This window comes from Sorex araneus, chromosome 6 (assembly GCF_027595985.1).
Source record: "Sorex araneus isolate mSorAra2 chromosome 6, mSorAra2.pri, whole genome shotgun sequence".
In the NCBI taxonomy this organism is placed as follows: domain Eukaryota; kingdom Metazoa; phylum Chordata; class Mammalia; order Eulipotyphla; family Soricidae; genus Sorex; species Sorex araneus.
The window spans coordinates 116,770,467-116,796,696 of record NC_073307.1 but is presented as its reverse complement, the minus strand read 5'-3'; the positions used below and the strand labels follow the sequence as shown (position 1 = coordinate 116,796,696).

The 26,230-nt window shown below is 45.8% G+C and overlaps 1 protein-coding gene across 6 annotated transcripts in view; it reads right to left on the bottom strand.

Moving 5' to 3' along the window:
• Positions 1–26,230, bottom strand: part of INSC (INSC spindle orientation adaptor protein) — a 136,993-nt gene that overhangs the window by 31,162 nt on the left and 79,601 nt on the right. For all 6 annotated transcript variants that reach the window (XM_055143404.1, XM_055143406.1, XM_004613575.2 and 3 more), the window contains 2 exons: positions 14,813–14,926; positions 9,673–9,798 (listed from right to left, as the gene is read on the bottom strand). In XM_055143404.1, coding sequence (XP_054999379.1) covers positions 9,673–9,798; positions 14,813–14,926 — 240 coding nt within the window. The remainder of the gene's footprint in view (positions 1–9,672; positions 9,799–14,812; positions 14,927–26,230) is intronic.

Below are 26,230 nucleotides of genomic sequence, written 5' to 3'. Positions count from 1 at the left end.
CCCACTAATAACTTCCATCATTTCCTCTCTCGGCCTCTCCTCCTCCAATCCGTCTCTCGCACCTTGCCCGGGAGTTGCTGTCTGCCCACCTTGTACTGTCTCTGTCAACAGAACCCAAACACTCACCCACAACTCCCTCGGGTGGCCCCCAAAGTTTGCCCTCCTCCAGCACTTGCCTTCTTCCCCAAATCCACATCAACATCCCCAGTGCCTTACGGGGACTCTATATTTCATTCCAAAATCAGTTTGCCCCATGGTTACCTCGAACCCAGTTCCTCCCGGAAAGCAGAAGCAGCCCCTTCGCCATCTTCCGTGCTTGCTTTCCTCTAGATTCGGAAGAAATGGTCCTTGTTCACTCAGTGAATGCACCCCTGACTCACCTGCCCTGCCCCCTTCCCCCCTCCAGAGGGCCTCTATGCCCACGGTTGCCCTTCCACTGTGCTGTGCCCACACAGCAGCCCGGGCCTGTCCTCTGAGCTCACACACAGTCCCCACAGTCCACCCGAGTCCTCTCTGGGTCCCCAGCACCCAGCTGAAGCCTGATGCTGTTAACTCAGCAAGTGGGGCTGAAGGATGGGTCCCAGAGGCACAGGCTGGACGGGAGATGGCTTCCGTGGAACAGCAGGTTCGTGGCAGGGTAAGGACTTCCATCTGGCCTCCTCCTCCCTGCCCTGTGCCCATGCCCACCTGGGGGATATCTAGAAAGAACCACAAGGGGAGCAGCTGGGGAGGGCCAGGTCGACGGGGCTGTTCAGCTCAGCCCCTGAGATGGGTTCAGAGCAGCACAGCTAGAGGGTTGTTTCCTCAAACTCTGGGCCAGGTTCAGCAAAATCTCCATCCCCAACCTCACTCTTCCCATCCCCAATCATAAACTTCATGATGCCAAGAGAACAATCAAATCAAAGCACTGTCACAGCCCCACGGAAATGCTGCGGAAGCATTTCTCAGTAATTAGCATCTGGGTGGCAGGGGAGGCCAAGGCTGGATCCTCACAGGCCAGGGCAGAGGAGGAAGGGCTGGCCGGGAAGCAAACCTGATGCAGTCCGAGTCTGAAACGAGAAGCTGGAGACTGGGGAGCATCTGGGGACAGCGGCACTCAGACAGCCGAGAAACCAGAATGTACAGTTAATCCACATGAGACTTACGAGCAATGTTCTCCTGATGATACGAAAGGTGCTTTTCTCCCAGGAACAGTGGCTGGGACACAAAAGGCCAGCAACACTCTCAGTGAGAGTCTCTAGATCTGCTTTGCGTAGCTGGTTCTTAGAGAAAGGTCAAGGTGGGTGGTGGGTCGGGTCGTGGTATTAACAAAGAGGCTCAGAAATGCAGGTAGCTGCAGAAATGTGACCCAATTTCAGGAGTAAACTTGAAGATGACACTTTCCCCCAATCCTACCCTTCACTGTTCTATTCACGGAGGCACCTTAATGCAGCTCTTGCACCAAGTCAGAACACACGAAGGGGCTGGAGTGATAGTACAGCAGGGAGGGCATTTTCCTTTTATGCACCCAACCGGTTCGATCTCCGGCATCCCTTAAGGTTCCTGAGCACCTCCAGGAGGGATTCCTGAATAGAGAGCTGGGAGCCACTCCAGAGCATCACCAGGCATGACCCAAAAAGCCAAAAGGAAAAAGAAAGAGAAAAAGGAAAAAGAAAAAGAGGAGTGGACCGCCAAGCGGTCCTACCAAGAATTCTACTCATGAGTTTCAGCAGGATGGTCTGGGCTGTCCAGAGCAGAGACGGAGGGAAGCGAGGCCATTCTCAGAGAGGAAAGCAAGGGCTCAGATGAGACATGGACAGGACAACACAGCGGGAGGGCAAAAGGAGCACAGGCAGCCGTGGGAACTGAACTCGGAATATGAGCCTGACGAATGCCAGGTGCAGGAGGGTCTGTGGACAGCACCAGGGGCTAATGTGATGGTGCCACTCACAGCCTCACGAAAACTGTAGACAGTAGGACACATCTGCAGAGAGAACATTCACTTTCTCCCCAAGGACAAAGCCCACTCAACCCAAACAAGCTATGCCAAACAAGCATCTCTGATTAAGCGCTCAGGGCCCAAATAAATGTGTCCAGTGATCAGGAGGTTACAGGGTGGGCATTGAAGATAGGGATTTTACAGCCAGCTCAGCAGTTGAGTTGGGGGGATGGGGGAAGAAGGGGAGGAGGGAGGGCAGGTCTTTGCAGCAAAGAGAAATCAAGGCTTTAAGGACTTAGGGACATAAATAGGAAGTCACACAAATGATCTTCCTTTAAGCAGATAGTCAGATAGAGAATTTCAAAGCATCTGGGGTAGAACAGAGTCAAGCTGAGCAAACTGAGACAACACCACCAGGACACAAAGGTGAAGGTGATCTTGCTGAGAACTAGGTGGGTGGATGGAAAATACCAAGATTCCGGCTAAGCAGGATGAAGCACAGCTGAAACCAGAATTGTAACTAAAGTGCTACTGAGAAGAGCAGTTCTCAGCGTGGCTCTCAAGTGACAAGCACCAATAGGGGACGTTTAAAAATTCCTTATATCCAGATTTATCACCCAAAATGCTGTTTTCACGCATCCAGGGTGGAGTCACAACAACAATATTAAAACATTTTTTTTTTTTGCTTTTTTGGGTCACACCCAGCAATGCACAGGGGTCACTCCTGGCTCATGCACTCAGGAATTACCCCTGGCGGTGCTCAGGGGACCATATGGGATGCTGGGATTCGAACCCGGGTCGGCCGCGTGCAAGGCAAACGCCCTACCCGCTGTGCTATCACTCCAGCCCCAATATTAAAACATTTTTTAAAATCCTCTTTCAACTTGTTTTTCAAAAAGCAAAATGTTTAACCCACCACTGCCCTTGGACCATGTTGCCATCTTTCTCCTCCATCCTTTAGTAATTCTGAAAGACTATTTTAAAAGGGACTACTTTGGGGAGGCTCCAAGCAAAGAATGAGAATAATAAAGACAGTCAAGTGTCAGTGCCATTGTAAGCAAATGACCCGAATGATCATGATCAGATAACCTGCTCCTGTCTAACCCACCAGAGGCAGCACTACAGCGGGACCCCGTCAACAGTGATTAATTTAAAAATGTACCTTTCAAGGAGTCTGGCTGGTGGACAAAAGGGAACTAGGGTGATGAGTTGAGGAAAGGAAACAGGAGGTGGTGGAATTAGAGGTGGGAGCATTGTATACCTGAAACTATGTTACTAACAATTATGTAAATCGTGTCAAAATTTAAAAAGCAGCAGTTTGCTAGGGGGTGATGGAGTGTAGAGGGGGCGTGAGAGGGAGCTTGAGACACCGGCAGAAGGATGCTGACCCAACGGTGAGGATGGAGTTGGACCGCTGTACCTCTCAAGCTCTATCGCTAATGGGATTGTGAATCACCGTGCCTAATTTAAGAAAAAGAAAAGACTCTCCTTCCAAAACCATCTGAGAAAACAAGAAGTTGAGAGAGAAAAAAAAAGTAGAAAACCGCTGAGCACATTTAGATCTACCCACATCCTGAAGGCTGCTGGCTCAGCAGGAAGAAGGCCCAGTCAATTTGCAAATTTGAATTTGCAAATCCCGGGCCTCCCCTGGCCAACTCGCTCCACGGCTCTCGGGGCCCGGACCGCAGGTTGGGGGCAAGCGGAGGGCAGAGCCCACCCGCGGGTCTCCCAGGCCAGCTCTGCAAAGCAGCCCCAGGCCGCTGCCGCTCGTGCCCATAAGAGGGCGCTGCAACACCGCGCAGCGGGCCGGCCGGTGCCCTGGCGCTGCGGAACTGGCACTCGCGGCTACGGGTCACGAGCAGGTTCTCCACCCTCAGTTTACACCTGAGTCTGGGGTGCAAGCCGCTGAAGCCCAGCCAGCCAGGGCTTCCTGCAGTCTGACCCGTGATTGCTACGGGACTCTCGCGCGCACCACCACCAGGGGGCGCCTTGGATGAGCGTGTCATTGAGTTTTCCCAGCTCTTAATTCCCAGCCTCCTAATTCCCGCATCCTGCAATAAAGGCAGGTGGTGATCACCTAGGCACCCGGGCACCGAGGCGTGGCGTTCCACTCAGGGAAGGGAGTGCACCGAATCGCCTCCACCGAGTCCCCTGGCAGGACTGGGGAGGTGACAGGGGCGTTCCCACCCCTGTCTGTCAGAGCACAGCCGGTCACCGGGGCTCTGCACCTCCCAAGACTATTTCTGGGCCGCCTGGGACGTGAAGGTGGAGGAAGCACAGATGTTTTTCTGGCATTCACGTCTATTTGTGAGAACTGCTTCCATGAAATTCAAGCAGCTGCCTTGGCCTGAGGGATCCGCACCCCACATCCCCTTTCTGCTAAAGTGTGATCTGAGGGTGAGGCAGAAGATTTAAGCCAATAAAACTTTTGAGGAGTAAAAGAATGCTTTCCCATCTCTTACTCATCCCCACCAGTGTCTCTGGTTCCCCATCTCAACTTTCCCTTCTGTAAAATGGGCATCACCTCCTTTCCCACCTCTTTGCAAAAGGGCTGAGTCATATGAGTCATAGAAACATAGGTGGAAGAAGAAAAACTATTCACTTTTTAAATTCAACTGTAACCTCTATCTGGCCATTTTCAACCCCAAAAGCTGCAAGCAGTAGGGACAAAGTCCCACAAGTCAGCACCCAGGGCTATACAATCTCCCACCTAGCTCTCTCCTGCCTCCCGGCTGTAAATATATATATATATTTACAATATATATATATATATATTTGCTTTTTGCTTTTTGGGTCACAGCCAGAGATGCATAGGGATTACTCCTGGCTCGTGCACTCAGGAATTACTCCTGGTGGTGCTCAGGGGGCCATATGGGATGCTGGGAATCGCACCTGGGTCGGCCACATGCAAGACAAATGCCCTACCGGCTGCGCTATCGCTCCATTCCCTGGCTAGATTTCAGTAACTGGCTGGAACCTCCCAATCTCCAGATCAGACCTTCAGTGCCCAGGCAGCTATGACCTGAGTGAGGAGGATACCAGAGTCTAAACGGACACAATTTCCAGCCTCCACCACTGAGGATTGCCTTCTTGGACTTGAAATTGAGCCTCCCTCCTCCCCTCTTCTCCGATTTCATCATTGATTCTCATTAAACTCTCCTTCTGTCTTCAGTCTGGGTACTCTCCTGATTTGAAAACAGAAAAACAGACACCTCAAACGTGCGTTTGTGTCCCTACACCAATGTCCCCAAGCTGAAACTCTATTATTGACAGTTTTGTAAATCACGATTCTTTAAAAGAAAAGAAAAGAAAAGAAAAGAAAAGAAAAGAAAAGAAAAGAAAAGAAAAGAAAAGAAAAGAAAAGAAAAGAAAAGAAAAGAAAAGAAAAGAAAAGAAAAAAGGTGTTCTGAGTTTGTCTCTGGTCTCATGTGGTCTCATGGCTGGAAGCGGTTCTGCTTGCAAGTCTTTGCCTAAGACTGTCTCAGATCTGGGCTTTGAACCTCCCTATACCTTAGGGCACTAGATTTGCAGGTTCGAGCCCAAGTGCCTCAGCCCCTACTAAGAACTGCAGCCCCGGGCTCAACTTCACTTCCCTATCCTGGCCCTTGGCCAGGTCCAAGTTCAGCTCCAGCACCCTAACGGGTCCGTCACTCAGAACGCTTGGAACTCTGTCGGGGTCATGGCAAGATCCCCAACACTCAGGTTCTGTAGAGGCGCGCGGATTCCTCCCAGACTAACCTGAAAAGGTAGCGGGGAGAGAAGCCGGCCCAGCCCCGCCCCGGGATGCCAGCTCCGCCCACTGTTGCAGCTCCTCCACATGCCCAGCAGAGGGCGCCATCCCCATTTTTCAAGTCCAGGAAACACAGAAAAGCATCTTCCTCCCTGGACCCTTTCCCGTTCACCCTGCCTGAGACCCTGCGATTCTCCCAAGGTCAGGCCGGCGCTAGTCCTTAGAGATACAGACTGAACCGTGCAAGTAACTGGGTCACCCGAAGAGCGTCCAGAGCTGGACTGCGTGGCTCTGGGGCCCTTAATCCTCCTCGGTCCACATTTTCTCTCTGTCTTTTCCAAGACGGGGAAACCCTAACCCAGTCCAGTGCTTTCTTGACTCACTATCAGGGAATGAACGAAGCTGGGGGGCAGGCGGCTACACCGGAGGTGAGGTTGGGGGACTGACCCCCTGATGTTATCTAAGCAGGCCACAAACTCTGGTGAAATACTTCCGGCACGTAAGGGACTTCTCTGCATTGCACCAGGCAGCGTCTGTGAACGTGCTAGCCAGCCTCTTCTGCAGATCTGCCAGTGCTCCCTCCTTCGTTATTCACCGAATAACGATATTCCGGATTTTCCAACCCCCGTAATTTAGCACCCTATATGCCACAAACACACCGATGGCCACTTATTTGGTACAGGTACCCACCCTGTTGAGGGGCAGGATGGACTAGGGAGCGTCCGAGCCACCTTGCAAGCAGTACGGTGTACTAATAGCTTCTGGCCACCAGAGGGTGCCTCTCTGCACCAAAATTCAATTACGGCCGGTTCATCTATTAGCCGTACATTCTAGAAATCCAAGCTGTTTCACTTCCCAGAGCTTTCCTTCCTCCCATCAACAGTGGGAATAATAACAGCCCTAATGGAGCATATCCATGACAACTACTTGATGGAAGAAGGTGCTTAAAAGTGCTTGCGCTGAGCAAGTGCTGGATGTATAGATGTTTCTGTCTTCCTCATTATTGCCGCAACAACCTTATTTTCCAGGGACAGAAAGAGTCGATAAACACTTTCTGTATGAAAAATATTTTTTGACCTTACAGGCGGAATGGTCTCTTGTAGCTAGTTACTCCATCTGCCGTTGCTGCTTAAATGCAGATATAGACCACAATTACAGAGAGACTTGTCTGCGTGCCAATACAATTTCATGCATCAAAAAATTAAATCTCCTATAATGTTCAAATACTACTGTATGATATTTTTTCAATTATTTAATTTTTAAAAAATTAAAACCATTCTTAGTTCATGGGTTTTATGCACTAAACAGTCAGAAGGCTGATGGGGTCTGACAGCTATAATCTTTCTCGCTTGTGCCCTAGAATATAAATTGCATGAGGAGCGGGAGGGTTTTGTTCACTGCGGTACTCCCAGCACCTCCCAGTCCCTGAGTCGGCCTCAGCAGACCGGAAAATCTTTGCTGAATGACTGTAATACTGACATGTGTGATTCTGCGCAAGGAGTCCGCTGGCCTCGCTGGACTTCAGTGTTTTCATCTGTGCAATGGGGGAACTTGTGCACCCTAGAAGTGACCACAGATGGAACTAGATTCCCAGAAGCCGCTTTGTCAAGGCAGACAGCAGAGCAAGATCCTTTCTATGTCTGGCCACCAGGGGGCACTCCTCGGATAATTCTCATTCCCACTCAGTTTCCCGCAGTGAGACGTCAGTTCCTGCGTATGGAAAGGAGTCGTGACTGAAGAAGGGCGGGGGGGGGGGGGGGGGGAGGGGGGAGAGGAGGGGCGGGTGCTCAGGTGGGAACTATCATTTACTGCACCTGTGGAGGCTGGGGGTGGATGGAGGGTGTTAGGACGGTGGCAAGGCGCAGAATGGTGGAGCTGTGTTGAGCTTCAGGCACTTTTCTCAGCATTCTGAGATTCACGGAACCAGGGAGGAAAATGGGAATGTGAGATTCCAGTCAAAACTCTGGCTGCAAATCTGAGATTTCAGGAACGTCACTTAAACTAGTGGAGCCTCTGTCTGCCTTTAAGGTGCAGATATGAGGGTGCTCGTGCCGGCTCGGGTCTGGGGAATTGACGGGAGCTGTGTGTGCATGCACTTGCATGTGTGTGCATATGTGTCCGTGCATATGTGTATGTGTGTGCATGTGGCATGAGCTCATCACCAGCTCAGCATGACAGGGGCTGACTTCTAGGTGGGGTCCAGGAGAGACATGCGGGTGCTTTCTGTATTTGCTGTGACATGGGAGCAGTGGAAGGAGAAACTGCCTGAGTCTTCCCAGCTGCAGAGACTTTCACCTCTTCGAAAAGCCCCCGAGTGTTCTTCCCCCGGCTGCCAACACTCCCTGTCTCTGCAGACTCAAGGCAGCCAGGCACCCACAGGCTTTGGAGAGAGCAGACCCTTCTCTTTCCACTCTTCCTGCCCACCAACAAATGAAAGGCCATGAACAGACCCCTTCGGTCAGTTTCCCACTGTCCAACGCCCAATATGTTTTAAAAAAAAAAGGAGGAGAGAGAATTATGTATCTGAAACCAAATAGTTCAGTGCATCTGTTTCAACGAGTCTGTCTGTCTGTGTCACCCCCCCCCCTCTCCACTTCACCCTCTGAGTGGGCACACACACAGGGAGGGTCCAGATCCACAGAAGGGGCACTGCCAAGGGGGCTGCTGTCAGCACTGCCGCCCCCTTGCTGTGTGATGATTTTAGTCCTCTCTGTGCCACAGCTTTCTCTGTGGAAGGAGCAGGCGCCCCTCTGACCTCCGACCTCAGTGCAGAGCTCTGAGTGTGCGAGCCCAGGACCTGCCCATGATGCATGTCGAACGTGCAAAGGTGCAGAGCAGAGGGGACAGTCAGACGGTGCCTGCCTTGGAGTCCAGAGCTAAGCCGAGGAGTCGGGGAGGGGCTAAGATATGCGTGTTCTGGGCAGCTGGGGCCAGGGAGGGGGAAGCAGTTTGATTGCACCTGCCCCTGGCCCTGTGAGCTTCCTGCCCACACCCTGACCTTCGACTTCCTGTCCTCAGGACTTATCGACATCTTTCCCTGAACCTTGGCTGAAAAATTCCCCCAGCTCGCCTCCCTGCCTGCCCTCTCTGGTTTGAATCATCCATCCCAGCCTCAGATTGACTCAGATCCCTCAGTCCTCCAAGGAGGGAAGACTGTGGGAGGAGCAACCAGCCCCCACCCCCCCCCCCAGCTCACAGCTCCCCTGATGGGCTGAGAACAGCGTCCACCTGGCTCCTCGGCCACCTCAGATTCCCTCTCCAGTCCCACCTTCTGCCCCAGGGAGCCCTCCCCCCCCAACACACACACTTGCCCAGAAACCTGTTCCCTCACTCGAGCCCTCTAGTCTCCGTAGAGCCCAGCAGTTTGCCCAGACACCACTGTGCTCTTCCCTCTGCAGAGGTCATACCAGGAGGGAAAGACCAACCTCACCAAATCCGGAGCCCACCCACCCCCCTGCAGCTCCTCCGGCCTCCCACTGTTTCCCACCTGCTAGACTTTGATGGTCACCTCCAGGGTGCTGAGATGGCCTGGGCCCTGGCTTCCCTGGCCCCACTCCTCCGTCCCCTTCCTGTCCTCATCAACTCCCATGCTCAGGCCCCCACAATGATGATTGTGATCATAATAATAGTAAAGATAATGGTGATAACAATAATGACCTTCTGGATTTTCCAAACCAAAAATTACAATGGTATTATCATTATGACTGTGATTATAATAATGGCTGGGACGCTCCCTGGTTCATCCTATCTCAACAGGGATCCTGGTAGCAAAGGTTCCTGGTGTTTGTGGTAGAGAGGGTGCCGATTTGGGGGGTTTGGAAAGTCCAGAAGATCATTATTATCATTATTATCATGATTTTTACATTATGTTATTCCATGCTATCATTATTATGCTGTGATTATTACGCCCACACTCTGAAGGGTGCCCAGGGAGAGGAAGTGTTCAGGCCTGTGCCCTGAAAAGGCACCGATGGCGCCAAGGAGCTTGGTGCCCCCCACCCACACCAGACCCCCGAGGTCCTACCTTCTCCAACTGGTGGACACCCTCCTCCACGCAGCAGATGGAGGCCAGTGTGCGGAGCGCCTGGGGATACAAGCACCGGAAAGTGTCCTGCCGGCACACCTTGAAAAGGGCCACGACCCCACCCTCCTGCCGAGGAAAGGAAAGTGTCAGGATGGCTTGATGCAGGCTGAGCAGCAGCCCCCGCCCAGCAGACAGGCTTTGGGACTGTCACGTGGCATATTCTGGCATCCCAAACATGCCACAGTGGCATAAGGATTATTTAAAGATGAGGGAAAAACAAAAGCAGAGAGAGAGAGTATGGGGAATATTGTCTGCGGCGGAGGCAGGGGGAGGGTGGGAAAGGGGGGGGTATACCGGGGATATTGGTGGTGGGAAATGTGCACTGGTGGAGGGATGGGTGTTTGATCATTGTGAGATTGTAACCCAAACATGAAAGCTTGTAACTATCTCACAGTGATTCAATAAAATTAAAAATAAATAAATAAATAAAGATGAGGGCAATTGAGACAAAGCAGATAAAAGAAAGTTTTCTCTCTCTCTCTCTCTCTCTCTCTCTCTCTCTCTCTCTCTCTCTCCTTATTCTCCCCCTATTTACCTGCAACCAGCACATAAATTTGCTAATGTGTCCCCTCTCTACTTAGAAACACAAACGTTCATCAGGGTGCTGAGGTCAGTTAGTCCTTATCAGCCATGAGCGAAATCTACCTAAGAAACCCTCCTGACACGTTTTTATCATTTGTCAGCTTTTTGCATGATTGCTTTCTCATGATTTGCTACCCCTACTTTTCCTTGGCCTTGTTAGTTGTCTAAAAGTCTGTGTGTGGTGGGTGGTAGGGGTGGGGGGGTTGTGTGTTTGTTTTGTTTTGTTTTGCTAAGACGCTAGCAAAGAACCTCCAGTCCCACCCAGCCCCGTGTGTTACTGATTCCAGAGCAACTGTGCATATTAAGCGTGCTACCAAATAAACTGCTCTGCTGTCCCCTTGCTGATCTGTCTTCTGTCAGCTGATTTATAGGTAGTTATAAAAAGTCATTTTCCCCATCCCTACCATGTACACACACAAATACTCCCACATACATTCATATATGCACACAGACACTCAAGCAGACACACACCCAAGACCCTGTCGGTTCATGTACACCTACAGTATGTGCATGCTGCCGTCAAAAGCTAACTCCATAAACAGGATCTTCCCAGAGAGTGGAAGTCACTTTATGCTTCTGGAGAGTAAGGGCTGGTGCAGGGGTGTAGGGATGGCAGGCATGTTTGCCAGGGACAGGGTCCAGCACCATTTACCAGCACCTCACCACTCCTGGCTCTCACTGAACCCATCAACCTCTGTTCCCCAAATCAAAGGAACACAAGTTATAGAAGAGTGCGTGCAATATTGAATGCCTGTAACAAATCATCGTGAGCAACTAAACCATGGTGTACAAATAAAAAGTGTGTGTGTGTGTGTGTGTGTGTGTGTGTGTTGAGGGGGCTAATGAGGATACCATTATTAATAGTGTAAACCACAGTGGATTAAGTAAAATTTAAAATATGTACAGGTATCAAAGAAGAAGAAGAAGAAAAAGAAGAAGCAGCAGAAGAAGGCAACGGAGAAGCAGAAGAAAAAGCAGAAAAAAGAAGAAGAAGAAGAAGAAGAAGAAGAAGAAGAAGAAGAAGAAGAAGAAGAAGAAGAAGAAGAAGAAGAAGAAGAGAAGAAGAAGAAGAAGAAGAGAAGAAGAAGAAGAAGAAGAAGAAGAAGAAGAAGAAGAAGAAGGAAGAAGAAGAAGAGAAGAAGAAGAAGAAGAAGAAGAAGAAGAAGAAGAAGAAGAAGAAGAAGAAAGAGGAGAAGGAAGAGGAGAAGGAGGAGGAGGAAGAGGAGGAGGAGGAAGAGGAAGAAGAGGAGGAGGAAGAGGAGGAGGATATGATGAGTGCAACAAAATTCTTTCTGTTTTTAAGAATTTTCATCCAAAAATATACTGAGCACTTCCTGCTAGGTACCGAGTTACCAGGTACCTTCCCTATGCTAAGGACTCAGCACGACTGTGTAAAGGGACAGTGTCCTTGGGAGAGGATACTAAGCATGGCTACCTAGCATAGGCTCACCAAATAAATTAACCCCAGATATGCCCTTCCCTGCACCCCACAAGGTGAGGCTTAGGGGTCCTTTTCATTCCATAAGTTCTGTTCCTTATCTCTACAGGGGCCAAGATAAGTGTCCAAGTGTGTCATTTGTGAAACTATAATCTTGTGAGAATAACCCTGCAATTTATATTCCTATTTACATAGGGTTGGCTCTTGTGATGGGAAAGGATCTAGTTTGGGATGATAAATTCATTGTGCATTTCAAAAAAAATTAGTCATTGGGCCAGAGAGATAGCACAAGGGTTGGATGCCTTGCATCCAACTGATCGTGGTGTGAGTTCCTGACCTGGCAAATGGTCTCCAAAGAGCACCATGTGGTAATTCCACCTAAGCACAGAGCCAGAACTAGCTCCAGAGCACCACTAGGTGTGGCCCAAACTTCAGAAGAAAAAGAAACAGATGAGTTATTTATCATAAGCCAGATGCTATCCTGGCCCAGGGCTTCCTGCATGCCACTGCCTCCTGAGCTCATGGTCTGGCAGATACTTTCAAAAGCAGGTACATGATATGGAGTGTTGGTGGGCACTCAGGGTAGAAGGACAGAAGCAGAGAATCCAGTACAATCCGAGCAGAGCTGCAGCAGGGTCAAAGGGAAGTGCTCTGATTCTGAGGGCACAGCAGTGCTCTGTGGAATCAGCCCCCTCTGACTCCTCCCTCCACCATCCCTTGTCTCTGCCTCCCCACTTTCCCACACTTCCTGAGACAGCTGGTGTGGGTTCCATGCAGGGACCTCACCCTGAGAGGGGCAAGAGTAAAACCAAGTTATTCCTCATGAAAGCAGGAAACCGGAAGCAGGAGCCCTGTGCTCTCTCCCCAGCTGCCCTCTGGTGACTACTGACCACCCTCCAGATGTAAACATATGTTTATATGTGTGTGGATGTTTACATGGCCTGTGTTTAGACTTCATTGTATTTATCATCTAAATATTATTTCTCTCCCTGAAGATAGATATTTGCATCCAGAGCAGAGAAGGAAAAAATGGTGCCAGAGAAGACAAGACAGGGGTCAGGAAGAATGTGGTGGTTCTTCGTTGGCTCAGGAGATGCTGAACCAAGTATATTTAAGCCTCTGCTCACATTTGCATTGATTCTCATTACACCCACCCCCCTCAAGAGAGGTGGCCTTCTCGGCATATTTGGGCTGCTGAGAGAGAAGGGAGGAAAATCCTGAGTCCAGATTGAGGGTATTCGGGTTCAATTCCTGGCTCCGTTGCCAGTTAACTTTGTCAGAAACAGGGTCAGGACAGCCACCTGCGTGCCACGGAGTGAAGGAACATGGAAGGTCTGAGTGGCCAGTTCTGGACAACGGGTGAGGGCCAGGCTGTGTGGCGGCCTTCCAGTCTCCCGCCCTCATGCCAGGGACCCAGGCGTCAGACTCTGGGGGATAAGAGACCACAGAGGAAGGAGATGGATCTGCTCTCTGGACCACCCTGAAGCCCCCATGGAGGACCCGAGAGCTTTGCTCCTCTCAGAGGAGAGCTGGGAATTGCCTGAGCTAGCAGAATCGCACTGTTGGCAGGAGCTTGTTTAATTTTATAGAAAGCTCTGGGCTCGGCGCCCAGCTATATAATAGTATGAATTATTTAAACCAAACTGCGGATAATCTGTCAGAAAGCCAGAGGCAGCCATGGCAGAGCACGTAAGCTAGTGACAGGGAAAAGGATGGACGAGGCGGGGGGCAATGGGCGCAGTGGGTGCCTGGGCTGCTGCCCCTGGCCGGGAAGCTCTGGGTTCCTCCTCAGTCTTTGGAGGATGCCGGGAGAGTGGGAGGACGGGTGGCAGACAGCTGTGCAGACCTGACTCTTGGAGGGAGCTTGGGTGGATGAAGGACCCAAGAAATGACACGCACATCCCACCCAGAGAGGTGGGGGAAAGGTCCAGGGCAGTTGCCTCCCTGCTTTCTGGTGATCCATATCCTGAGTATTTGGGGCGAGGAAGCTGAGCCAATGACAACAGGGACTCCTAGCCCCTGCCTCGCTTTCAGGACAGGAAACCCAAACGCCAATTCCACTGGGCAGCTGTGTCTTGCCACTTTGTAGGCTGGAGTAAGTTTTGCCATCACCCAATTCTCTCTCTGTGTTCTTCTCAGGATCAGAGACTTGAAGACATGGAGATGGAGATCCTAGAGGGGTTAGATCTGGTTCCCTCTCCCATGCTGACTGTGCCGAATCATTGCTGGGGACCACCATACCGGAGGGTCACCTGTCGCCTGATAGTGAGCAACTGTAGCCTTTAGAAGGGCAGATGTTTACCACCCCTCACTCCTGCTTCAAGTTCCATCACTGGTCCTATCAGTAAAGGTGACATCATTTCTCAAGTGAAAAAGAAAAAAAGGAACAGACCCCTGTATACCCTAGCACTGCAAGTGTCTCTACTTGCCTTAAGGGTTTGGATCTCCAGTGCAGGGTGACTTGCTGACAAAGCTAAGGGATTGGAATTGCCATGCAGTGTCTCCCCCTCCTGTGCTGTGGAGAGCTGGAGGCACTTGGGGGATCCAGCCAAAAACCTGAGGAGAGGGATATGTCTGGTTCGGGTTTAGTGGAATACATGAAGACAGGCAGGATTGGTATTAAACAGAGACACCTTGTGCAGAACGAGATGAGAGACTCAGGAGAAAGATGGCGCCAGCTTTTTGTTTCAGTTGGGGGATTAAATCAGAGAGGGCTTGTCACAATGAAAGGAGAAAAGGGGCCAAGCGATGGTACCACAGGAAAGCATGTAAGGCCTTGCATGTGGTCAACTGGGAGTTGATTCCTGGCACTGCACCTGGTCCCCTGAGTCCCACCAGTGCAAATTCAGAAATGAACCCTGGGAACAACCAGGTGAAGCAGACTCACCTCTCCGGAAAGGAAAGTTGAAAGCCCAGAGAGAGGCAATGACTCTTCCAAGTTCACACAGCAGCGCAATCGCCAGAGCTAAGATGGCCCTACAGAGCCTGCTCTTCCCACCAGAACAATTTTTTTCTACTCTCACCAGGTCTGTCCTCTAGGCCCCGAAGCTATCAACTCACCTTGGCAATGATGCGGCACAAAGGAGCCCCCTCTTGGGTCAGGCTAAACAGGTTCCCTGTGGTGGATTCCATGGTGTAGATGTTGTCTGAGGTATCAATCTTCCTCACCAGTGCCTAAGAGAAAAGAACAAAGTCTGTTGGTTCTCGGCCCTATCTACCTTCCTCTTCCATAACAAAATTCTAGTGGGCCCATGATCACGTGAAATGAAAGCACCCGATAATCCAGCCCCATCCACTGGTGATGAGGTTCTAGTTTGGGGGAGACGTGTATGAGACAGGATGGGAACTCAACCGTATAGGGGCCATTTCTGTCCCCCGAAGCAAGGATCACAAATGTGCTCTGTTCTGCTCTCTTTGGAAATCTGTCTCCACGTGGATGGGCGCAACATACACTTTTTGCTGTGTCACTAACTCCTACTGAGAACAGGAACCTCAGATAAGTAAACAACCCTTCAAGCTGAAAACCAGTGAGGTGATCCAGCCATGATCAAACCAAAAAAATTTGCTTTTTTGAGGATGACGATTCTCAGATTTGGATTCCAGCTGGGTGCGGGTTTGGGGAGGTTGAGTCAAGAGAAGCAGCTTAGAGCAAACTAAGCCAGAGACAGGACAACTACAGCATGATCTGGCACATGGGTGGTATATCGAGAAATAAATCAAGGAAATGGGCATCATCAATTGATAATGACCCTTAGATACTAGAATGCAGGACCTGAGAGTGCCAGATTTGTGGAGACAGAGGTGAGACCATAGAGTAGACCATCAGGAAATAACCCGGAACAAAAGCAGCGGGTCTCAAGCACATGGATAGAGCTCTGGGGGTAACAGTATGCACCAAAAACTGTAACTAGTAATCAAGAGATGGGGGGACACTGGCGGGGTGCCGAGGAACATTGAACTGGAGGAGACGTAGGAATGAGGCAAGCATGGGCACCTCTGTGGTGGAGGTGGGCAATAATTTTGAACGTCAAAACCAGAAGCTTGAACACCACTGTAACCCTATTACTCAACCTCTAATAATATAAAAATTAGAAAACATTTAATGTAATGTCAGGCCAAATTAGCATCCCTGGGCATGTACATTTATTAAACTAAGAGACCTAAGGTTAGTAGTGGGAGGACTGGAAATTACTGAGCATTAGGCCCAGGGAGGCCCAGGGAAAAAGCAAATGGAAAATTTATTTAGTAGAATGACAAGAAGATTATTCCTATTATAGTTAAGCTTATTTCTCGGAAAAAGCTTTTCACCTAACTTGAAATCACTTAATAATCAGCCATTTGCTTTGAAGCATGTTATTCTTGATTATGGATGATTCCTACCTATTAATTAGTGCTGGTTAACTTGAGTTTCTCGTGAGAAGTGTGGAGATAGAGTGGGGAGTGTTCCCGTTGGGGGCGTATTGCAAAAAAGTCAGGTCCCCAGAGGGGGGCTCTGAGTAATCTCTCACTAGCTTCAGTTGTCATGTATAGTTTAAAGGAATAAAAGAAATTTGTTTTTAAAGAACCCCGGCACTATAGAAAAGACACTTAAAGAGAAAACAAGATTGACATTCTGGTGCCAGCCTGACATTTCACGTTTTACTTGACTGTCTTTACTGCGAGTAGGAGTCAGCACGAGCAAAGTTCTGCTTGACTCTGTGACTAGATGGCGCTGGCCCAGCCACATAGGGCCGCACTGGCCATCGGTGCTGGGGACCGAGCCCGTTCAAAGCATGCACTCACATCTTTTGCACTGTCTCTGCTGGTCCCAGCCTGCCTCTTTAAGCATACCATGATGATGAGGAATTGTCAAAGTGGTTAAAAACATGGACTTTGGAGCCAAGCTGCTTGGATTCACAGCCCGGCCCTGCCACATCTGTCTATGGGACACATACGAAATCACTTATCCCTTTTATGTCTGCATCTTCTCATCTGCGAGACAATCACTCTGTCTCTCATGGTGATTGTACCCATTACTGAAGGGTGCGGATATATCTATAAAAGACTTCTGAAAGTACCTGTCACTTGACAGCAAAATAAAATGACTCATAGATAAGTAAAAATTCAGTGACTTTGATCAAGTTTGATAAATTCAGTTTTTACATTTGTAAAATGAGTAAAATTAAAGGCATTTAGGGCTTAAAGTAAATGGTTCTTCCTTTTGCATCTTTATTTATAGACGTTTTCACATACACAATATGCTAATCCTCTACATATAGCAGACTAATACTAGAAACGTATTTAATCAAGCTATATTTAATATGAGTTTTTCTCCTAAGATTTAATAGACACCTCTCGTAAGCAATTTAACCGAAGGTAAAATTAATTAACAAAAGTCATCACTGCAAATCTCTGTAATGAGCTTATTTCTTTGAATCCTTCCCCATCATTACTATAATCCATTATTATACAAGTGACACATAAAGATGAAGATTTCATATATTGGGGTCCTGTACCTAAGTGGTAATTACTAATGTTCTTGATTAGTATTTGCACTTGAAGCAAATCAGCACCATACAAGACAATTCAAACCTAATTCTTTTTAAAATCATTTGCTAATATTAGGCCATTTACGTCAGAGAACAATTTCTTGTTAATGCCCATGCACTCATATACCATAATCACATCTCATGTGTCTCCCTCAGTTGGCACATTGACGATGAAAATTGATAAACAACCTTTTCCCAAGGATAAGTTTGGAAAGAGATAAACTCAAAAACTCCACTTTCTTTTTTTTTAATTTATTAGTGAATCACCATGAAGTACAGTTACAGACTTACAAACTTTCGTGCTTGCATGAAAAGTTTCAGTCATACAGTGGTTGAATACCCATCTCTCCACCAGTGCCCATTTTTCACCACCAATGGTCCCGGCATCCCTTCAACCACCCCGACTCGTCCTCCCCCCACCCTACCCCGCCTCTGTGGCAGGGAATTCCTTTTGCTCTCTCTCTCATTTTGGGTGTGTAGTTTGCAGTAGAGGTACTAAGTGGCCATTATGTTCGGTCTATAGTCTACTTTCAGCCCATATCTCCCATCCTGATCGGGCCCTCTCAGCACCCTTTACTTGATGGTCCCTTCTCTATCTGAGCTGCCTTTTCCCCCAGCATTCGAGGCTGGCTTCTAAGCTGTGGAGCAATCCTCTTGGTACTTATCTCTACTGTTCTTGGGTGTTAGTCTCTCATTCTGTCATTTATATTCCACAAATGAGTGCAATCTTTCTATGTCTACTTCTCTCTTTCTGACTCATTAAAAAATTTAAAAAATAGAGCTGAAAATTAATAAATTGATAAGAGCAAAAAAAAAACACCCTCCACTTTTGTCAAGGGTCTAAATATCACAAAATATCAGAGCTAAAAGGGTCCCTGATGTCTTATTTACCACACCCATTTTACAGCCAATATACAGAAAGCTGAGCCAGGGCACACAAAGGATGAGTTGGAGTTGGACCTGAACCTCAGTCCATCCAACTCTCTGTTTTCAAAGGCCATTGAATCCATCCCCTTCAGTGCCAGCAGGGTCTTGTCTGAACCAGCAGAGACACAAGTTTCAAGGCCAGGAAGCTAGGCAAACTTTCTAACTACCCTCAGCAAATGGAGAACAATTCTCCATCCAGGCTCTTATCAGCCTCTATGGACTATGCCCTAGGAAGGGACAGAAGAGATCCAGATCTCAGGGTCCACTTCTGTATTTCTGGCCAAGGCTATGCCCAAGCAGTGACTGAGCAGATCGAGAATATGAATGAGGCTTGTGAATAGGTGCTTGTTCTGACCATAGGACAAAGCATCATCGAAGGGACAAATTTGGCCAAGTCTTTTGCCCTCTCCATTCTCCCTCACCCTCCTTTTCTTTTTCAGTTGTCAGAGTTGCTCTGTGGCTTTCCACACCAGCTCCTGAGCCCTCCCTCTTATCTTTCATAGGCATTTATTATTGAATCCTGTCTTGCTGACAGCTTCAAAACAAATACCATCTCTAAAAGTCAAGCTATTTTTTTTGCAGGAAATTAAAGAGGAACTCGAGAAAGTTTCAAAATGATGCGTCACCTTATATCCTGAGAAGTGTGAAGCAAGGATGGAAACAAATAAGATGAACTGATTAGGCTGAATGACGAAGGTATATTTTCTTAAAAGAAAAATCGCAGAGATAAGAAACAAAACAATGAGCTGCTGAAGACCGGAAGAAAGGGGGAGAGAAGTTAAACAGATGTATAAAATTGAAGTGCCCTACATAAGAAATGAGAAAAGGAGTGTATGGTTTTTAATTATTTCTGGATCAGAACTAGGGGCTACAACCCATGAAACGAATTAGGGAAGGTAAACTCTCAAACAGCAGCTTGGGATGAATTTCTCACGAGGAGCCATGAAAACAAAGTATAGCCACTTTGAGAGCCCATAGCTAGACACAGTGCAGCCTTCTGGGCAAAGAACTTGACAGAGTCTGGCTACTTGCTACTTTGCTACTTGATCCATACACAGGTGAGTTCTAATCACTCCCCTTTTGAATCAAGCTGTCCTTGGAGAGTTTCGTAACTAATAGCAAACAGCACTTGGCTGATGGAATGTGCCACAACATCCCAGGCTAAGTCATAAGAAAACTTAAAGCATCCATTCCAACTTCTTGGAACATTCTATTCATGTAATTCAGCTACCGTCTAAGAAGTGTGACGATTCCAAGACTGCCATTCTAGAAAAGTCATGTATGATCAGAGCTCTCAGCTGAGACCAGCTTTCCAGCATATTCTCCTAGGCATTATGCATGGGTCAAGGCTTCAGGAATCTCCAAACCATCTACCAACTACCTGAACACCAACAAGTAACCACTTGACACCTGTGGAATGGAAGAATCACTCAGTCAAGTTTCATCCAAGTTCTTGACCTTTAAAATAATGGTATATAATTTTTAACTGTTTGAACTGTTTGTTATTTGTTCTTGTGTATCATATATATAACATAGTAAAAACTATAGGTACCTGTATGAAATATTTAAAATATTACTAGATAAATTTTTGTTTTTGGGAAAAAACCCGAGTGCCCTAGAACAGATGACTGGTTGAAGAAACTCTGGTACATCTATACAATGGAATACTATGCAGCTGTTAGAAAAAATGAGGTCATGACGTTTGCATATAAGTGGATCAACATGGAAAGTATCATGCTAAGTGAAATGAGTCAGAAAGAGAGAGACAGACATAGAAAGATTACACTCATCTGTGGAATATAGAATAATAGACTATAAGACTAATGCCCTAGAATAGTAGAAATAAGTACCAGGAGATTGTTTCCATGGCTTGGAGGCTGGTCTCTCATTCTGGGTAACTCAGGGAAGGGACCACCAAGTAAAATGTGGTTGGAGGCAATGTGGGGGAAGGGTGAGGCTGGCGGAATACAGACTAGAGACTGAACACAATGGCCACTCAACACCTTTATTGCAAACCACAACACCTAATCAGAGAGAGAGAACAAAAGGGAATTCCCTGCCATAGTGGCAGGGTGGGGTGGGGGGAGACGGGACTGGGGAGGGGGGAAGGGATGTTGGGTTTACTGGTGGTGGAGAATGGGCACTGGTGAAGGGATGGGTTATTGAACTTTGTATGGGGGAAGCATGAGCACAAAGATGTATGGATCTGTAACTGTACCCTCACGATGACTCTGTAATTAAAAATAAACTAATAAAAAAAATAAAATAAAAATTCTACTTCCCAAAACAAAACAAAAAAAATTTCTATTTTTGATATAAGGATAGAGTAGGCCTTGGTCTGAGAGAATATCTTAAGGGAATGTGTGAATTAGTTCTCTGAGGAAAGGCAAAGAAAGATTGGACCACCTGAAGATGAGAAAGATGAAATAATAACTGATGCCAGGGCTGAGCTCCCTGGTGGCGGATGGGAACACATCTTTTGGGTGAGATGTCCAATATAGGGAGGTAAATGTGAAGACCTTTATGGATGAGAAACTTTAGATAAACTCAGAATACAACTGATTTTGTTTATATCAATGAAGGAAATTCAAAAACCTATAAGGGATTTTATTTTTTGCCTTTCAAAAAAAAGAAAAAGAAAAGGAAATGGTGCTCATTCTATAACTCAGAGAAGGAAGAGCCACAGGAGAAGTGGGGTGAGTTGTTTGGCAGATCTCCTTGAAAAGAGGAGATGAAAGCAGCAAAGAGAGTTCTTTACTCCAAAAACACACAAAGAAGAAAGAAATGTTACTTGAGGATGAAATATTCCAGAGGGCTAGAAAAGGCCATGCTCTGAGAAGCACCCGGGGAGGATGTGGTACTCTCTAGGCCCATGGGGTGGGAGTTGGGGGTCAGATTTCAGCAGCAGCCCAGAGACCTTCCTGTAAAACTGGGCTCTTCATAGCCAGGAGATTCCCTCCCCAGAAGCAGGGCAATAGCCAACATACTATTGACATCTTCTAGGTCGAGGGCTTTTTTTTTCTCTCTAGTTTTGAAAAATATAGGACCCCTTGTACATTTTCAACTGGACAGATCAAAATTTTCATCATAACTATTAAAAATAAAATTGGGAAGGATGTAATTTCTAGCTGATTGTAAATATTGACATAAAATAAGGCCATGACATCATCCTTTTAGAGTTATTAAATCGAAATTAAATACCAAACAACTTCATACCATCATCATCCATTTATAAATAAATGATTAATCTTTCTTTTATTTTGTATATTTTATAATCCTTTAAACCTATAATTGCATTCCAATTCTCTTTTATAATTTTTACTTAATGTAATATAAGTGTTTTATTAATTATCTTTATACTGAACATTGTAATTTGAAATTTTATATTATTTTCCTATGACTGTAAGAATTCAAAATTTTAAAAGTTACCTCCTCCTAAATGTATCATAGTAAAGGTGGGGGGGATACTTGGGTTACCCTTGATCCCAGTAGTTTAGAGAGGAGAAGGACAAGGAAAGAAAGAAATCAAGGGTGAAAGAAGAGAATAGGTGAGCAGGCATCAGGGTTTTAGTTACACTGGAGATCTGGGTGAGTGGTACAGCCACATACCCAAAACTCAACAACACTGAAAACATGAGATCTAAGATACAACCACAACCACTGGAACTTTGTAATGTGCCTGTCAAGTTAACAGGTAGGGACTGGGCAGAAGTTGGGGTGGGAAGGAAATATTGGAACACTGGTGGAGATAAGTTGAGATTGAATTGGTGTTGAAATATTATATATTTAAAACTCAGCTATAAATAACTTTGTAAATCACAGTTCTTTAATTAAAAAACTCTAAAAAAGTTAAGTTAGCATAATAGTAAAAAATCACTAGGTTATTGTTTTGATACATAACCATGATTCATGAGAATTTAAATTTTAAAGCTTTCTAATTCATTCATGTATCCATGATTGAATATTAAAATACTTAATGCTTTTCTTGTGCCCATAAAAGAGAAGAATGACAAGTATAGAGCCAATCTGGGTAGTCTCATTGCTCAACCCTTTAAATTATGTAATTTTGTGGAATTACTATAGATCACTACTAACAAACAATATATTTTTTCCAGCTGATAAGTCTTCTAAACTTTTTAAGAAAATAATAAGGAGATACTTGAGTTGTTAAATCATTTGTTATTGAATCATTAGAATCATTCATTCACTCTCTCAATTTTGGGAAAGAATTCCAAAGTAACTCTACCAAGACTTTTCAAATAACTATTAATTATACCTACTGCTCTTCTGGCAAGCTACCCGTGGCATATTCACTATGTCAAAAACAGTAACAACAAGTCTCACGTGGAGATGTTACTGGTGCCCGCTTGAGCAAATCAATGACCAATGGGATGACAGTGACAGCAACAGTGACTACTCTTCTATGGAGAGTACCCTAAGTTATTCAAATTATTTTTTAAATATGAAAATTAAAATATGACTAATTTTATTGCCAATACAATTTATTAATGAAATATGTTGCATATTTTAAATGTTTTATCAAAACCCTGAACTTAGAGTTTTTGCTTATTTCATTTATTAGCACCCACCCTGTAATCTAATTGGCAAAGACATTTCTTTCAATCAACTCAGTCAACCAAGCCAACTTTCTCGAAATAAAGACCTGACTTCATTTTCAATTAAGCCTGTTTTGATACATTTTAAGAAATACTAACAAAACACTGACAAATAATTTTAAAAATAATCTGTCATGCCAGAAATTGTTTATATTAAAGTAATTAGACCTAAAATAAAAGTTGATATATTTGTATTCTATAAGGCAAAATTAAAAGTTTACTAAATTTTGTGATGCAAATAAACATATAGCAGTGTAAATTAAGAATATAAGTATAAGACTGATAAAAATTGTTTCTTCAGGAATAGTTATGTATTAGTATCTAACATGAGTGTTCATTTTGGGAAACAAATAAGGGCAGGTAACTTTTTTTTGTTTGCTTTTTTGGGTCACACCTGGCTATGCACAGGGGTTACTCCTGGCTCATGCATTCAGGAATCACTCCTGGCGGTGCTCAGGGGACCATATGGGATGCTGGGAATCGAACCCCGGTCGGCCGCTTGCAAGGCAAACGCCCTACCTGCTGTGCTATCACTCCAGCCCCAGGGCAGATAACTTTTAAAAATAAGAACATACTCGATTATTTTTACATGTTCTCATGATCAAATTTCCCCTCTATAATTAAGAAAGGAGCAAGTTATTTACACCTTAAATCTAATTAGTCCAGCTGTTAGCAGTTAGTTTTATGTCTTGTGAATAGAAAGCAAACGTTAGTATCAATTAGTATTTCTCATTATTTTCACACCTATGGACTGCCACTAAGCCACCAGTCCATGGGCCCGTAGTTAAATATTACTGGTATAAATAATCCATAAAAGTTTCAACAGAGTTGATTTTAACTAGTTTCTTAAATAATGTGTACCAAAAATGATAAAGAGATTACGTAAAACCTTTATGGATTTTTTCCAATACATCATGAAAATTTTGGTAATTCTCAAAAATGTTCCAGTTACATTTAAATAATCAATACCATTAACCTTTATAGTTTCGGTTCTACCAAGATACTTTTCTTTCCAACTAATGACATATTCTGGGGATGAGTACAAAATATAGCTGAAAGTAATTGCTTACATTTAAATATATGTCCCCCACAAAAAGCCCATTTTACTCTTGGATATGCCCTATCAGTGCTCTTCTTTCCTTTGCTGTAAAGAGAATATTTCTCAAGAGCCAAGTACAATTTTATTTTGGTTTTTGGGTCACACCCAGCGATGCACAGAAGTTACTCCTGGCTCATGCACTCAGAAGTTTCTCCTGGTGGTGTTTGGGGGACCATTGGGATGCTGGGAATCGAACCCGGGTCGGCTTCGTGAAAGGCAAATGCCCTACCCACTATGCTATCGCTCCAGCCCCCACAATTTTAGAATAAGTGGACATGGAAGGGATACGATAAATTATAAGGGATAAGAGAAATTGTAACCATGTCTCCCATGAGCATACATCCATGAACACCTGTGTGTACACGCACACAAACGCACCATAGTCACAACACTGGACAAAATACATATTTTTAACATCTTTCAACACATATGCATACACATATATATATGCCAAGGGTTTATTCTGTATGAATAAAGACTCGTTGGCTTTAACACCCCTCTTCCTTTCCATGATTTTCACACAGCAGGTCAGCCATACTAAGATCTGAGATGAGTGAGGAGAATCTATTGTGTACACCTTTCTTCTGGAAAGTAATAGGATGACTATTAGAAACTCTGTACAAGATCAGGAGCGTCTGCACTGCACTGCACTGCACTGTCCTCCTGTTGTTCATCGATTTGCTCGAGTGGGCACCAGTAACACCTCACAACAAATTGCGAGACTTGTTGCTGTTTTTGGCATATCAAATACATCACAGGTAGCTCGCCAGGTTTTGCCGTATGGTGAGATCCTCTTCGGTAGCTTGCCTGGCTCTCCGAGAGGGGCAGAGGAATCAAACCTGGGTTGGCCACATGCAAGGCAAACGCCCTACCTGCTGTGCTATGAACGATAGCACAGGAAGGTCATTTTAAAGAAATAAAAAAAAATTAAAATTGAAGATCTGGCAAGTGATTTTCATAAAATTTGCCATGCTTGCATCTCTCCTGGGAAATGTTTGGTAACCTGTAGCACACAAGGCCTGTGGAGTGGTTTGAAGGCAATCCCTTCAAGGAACCAAGATTGTGCTGTCTGGGGTAGCAGAAATACAGCATTTCAAAGAGAGCCAGAAATTTTAAAATACTGAAAATGCTGTATGGGAAAGGATGCAAATAGAGTGCCTGTGAAGGAATTAAAAATGCCTGATTCTGCAGTAAGATGAAATGTATCAATTGCTCTTCTCTGCAAAAGGAGACATTTTTCTCCCTTATATGGTAAACATAGCTCTACAATGAACCTATGGTAAGTGTTTTCTCCCATGATGCATACTCACAAATCTTTTTGGAGTAAGGGGAACTGAAATAAGCAGACATCCCATCACCCTCCCTCTGTCAAGCATAGACGAGTATCTGTTAAAGGCTTTGACAATAAAGATGCACTCCTGGGACAAAGTGTTTCCTGGAGTTCCTGCCTGAAGAATTGGAGATTTGGCCTGTTTTAACTTTGCAAAAGTGAGTGTAAGGTGATAATAATGAATGCATCCTACCATTGTGTATCCGATATACTACTACTTGGGCCCTTTCAAAGATGGTCAGGAAAGACCAGTCAAAGTTGAAAAGTCACAAGGAATACACTGCTGTCTCAATATCCTGGACTTTCAAATGGCCCACAAATTGCTTACCTTCCCCCCTCACAGAGATGAGACCATCCTGTACAGTGGGCAGAGTATGAAAATTGAAGAAAATTGTATCGGACTTAAGAATGTGGAAGTCTAAATTATTCCTAAGGATTAAGAGAGCATGTTGCCCATTTGTTTTAATTCTCTCCTTGAAGGAACTTTAAAATGGGAGTAAAGGCCCTACCAAATGTTGTACATATTTTAATTTCTCATCTGGAAAGTATGCTGAGATTATCTTCATCCTTTTAATCCTTTGGCAGCTTCTGATGATTCAAGTGAGACAACACAGTAGGGCAAAAATCTGGGTGCGAACTAGGACAGGAAACACATTTGGAGTCTTCGTTACACAGCTAACTTCGAGGTCAGGCTAGCAAGAAACAGCCCCGTCTGCAGGAAAGTGAGAAGGGAACCTCTGGGTTTGAAAAGGCAGCTGAGTTTGGAAAGAAGTTGACATGGGAGGGGACTTACTGTTTGTGGAAAGCTTTGATTTGATGATGGGGAAAGAATGGCAAATATGTAACTCAGTATTTCTGTAGCTATAAATAAGACGCGAATACCTTTCATAATGAAAACCTCATGGAATCTGCTTTTCTGGGAAACTTTTAAAATAGGAAAAGGCAAGAGAGGAGAATGACATGCATTTAACCCACACT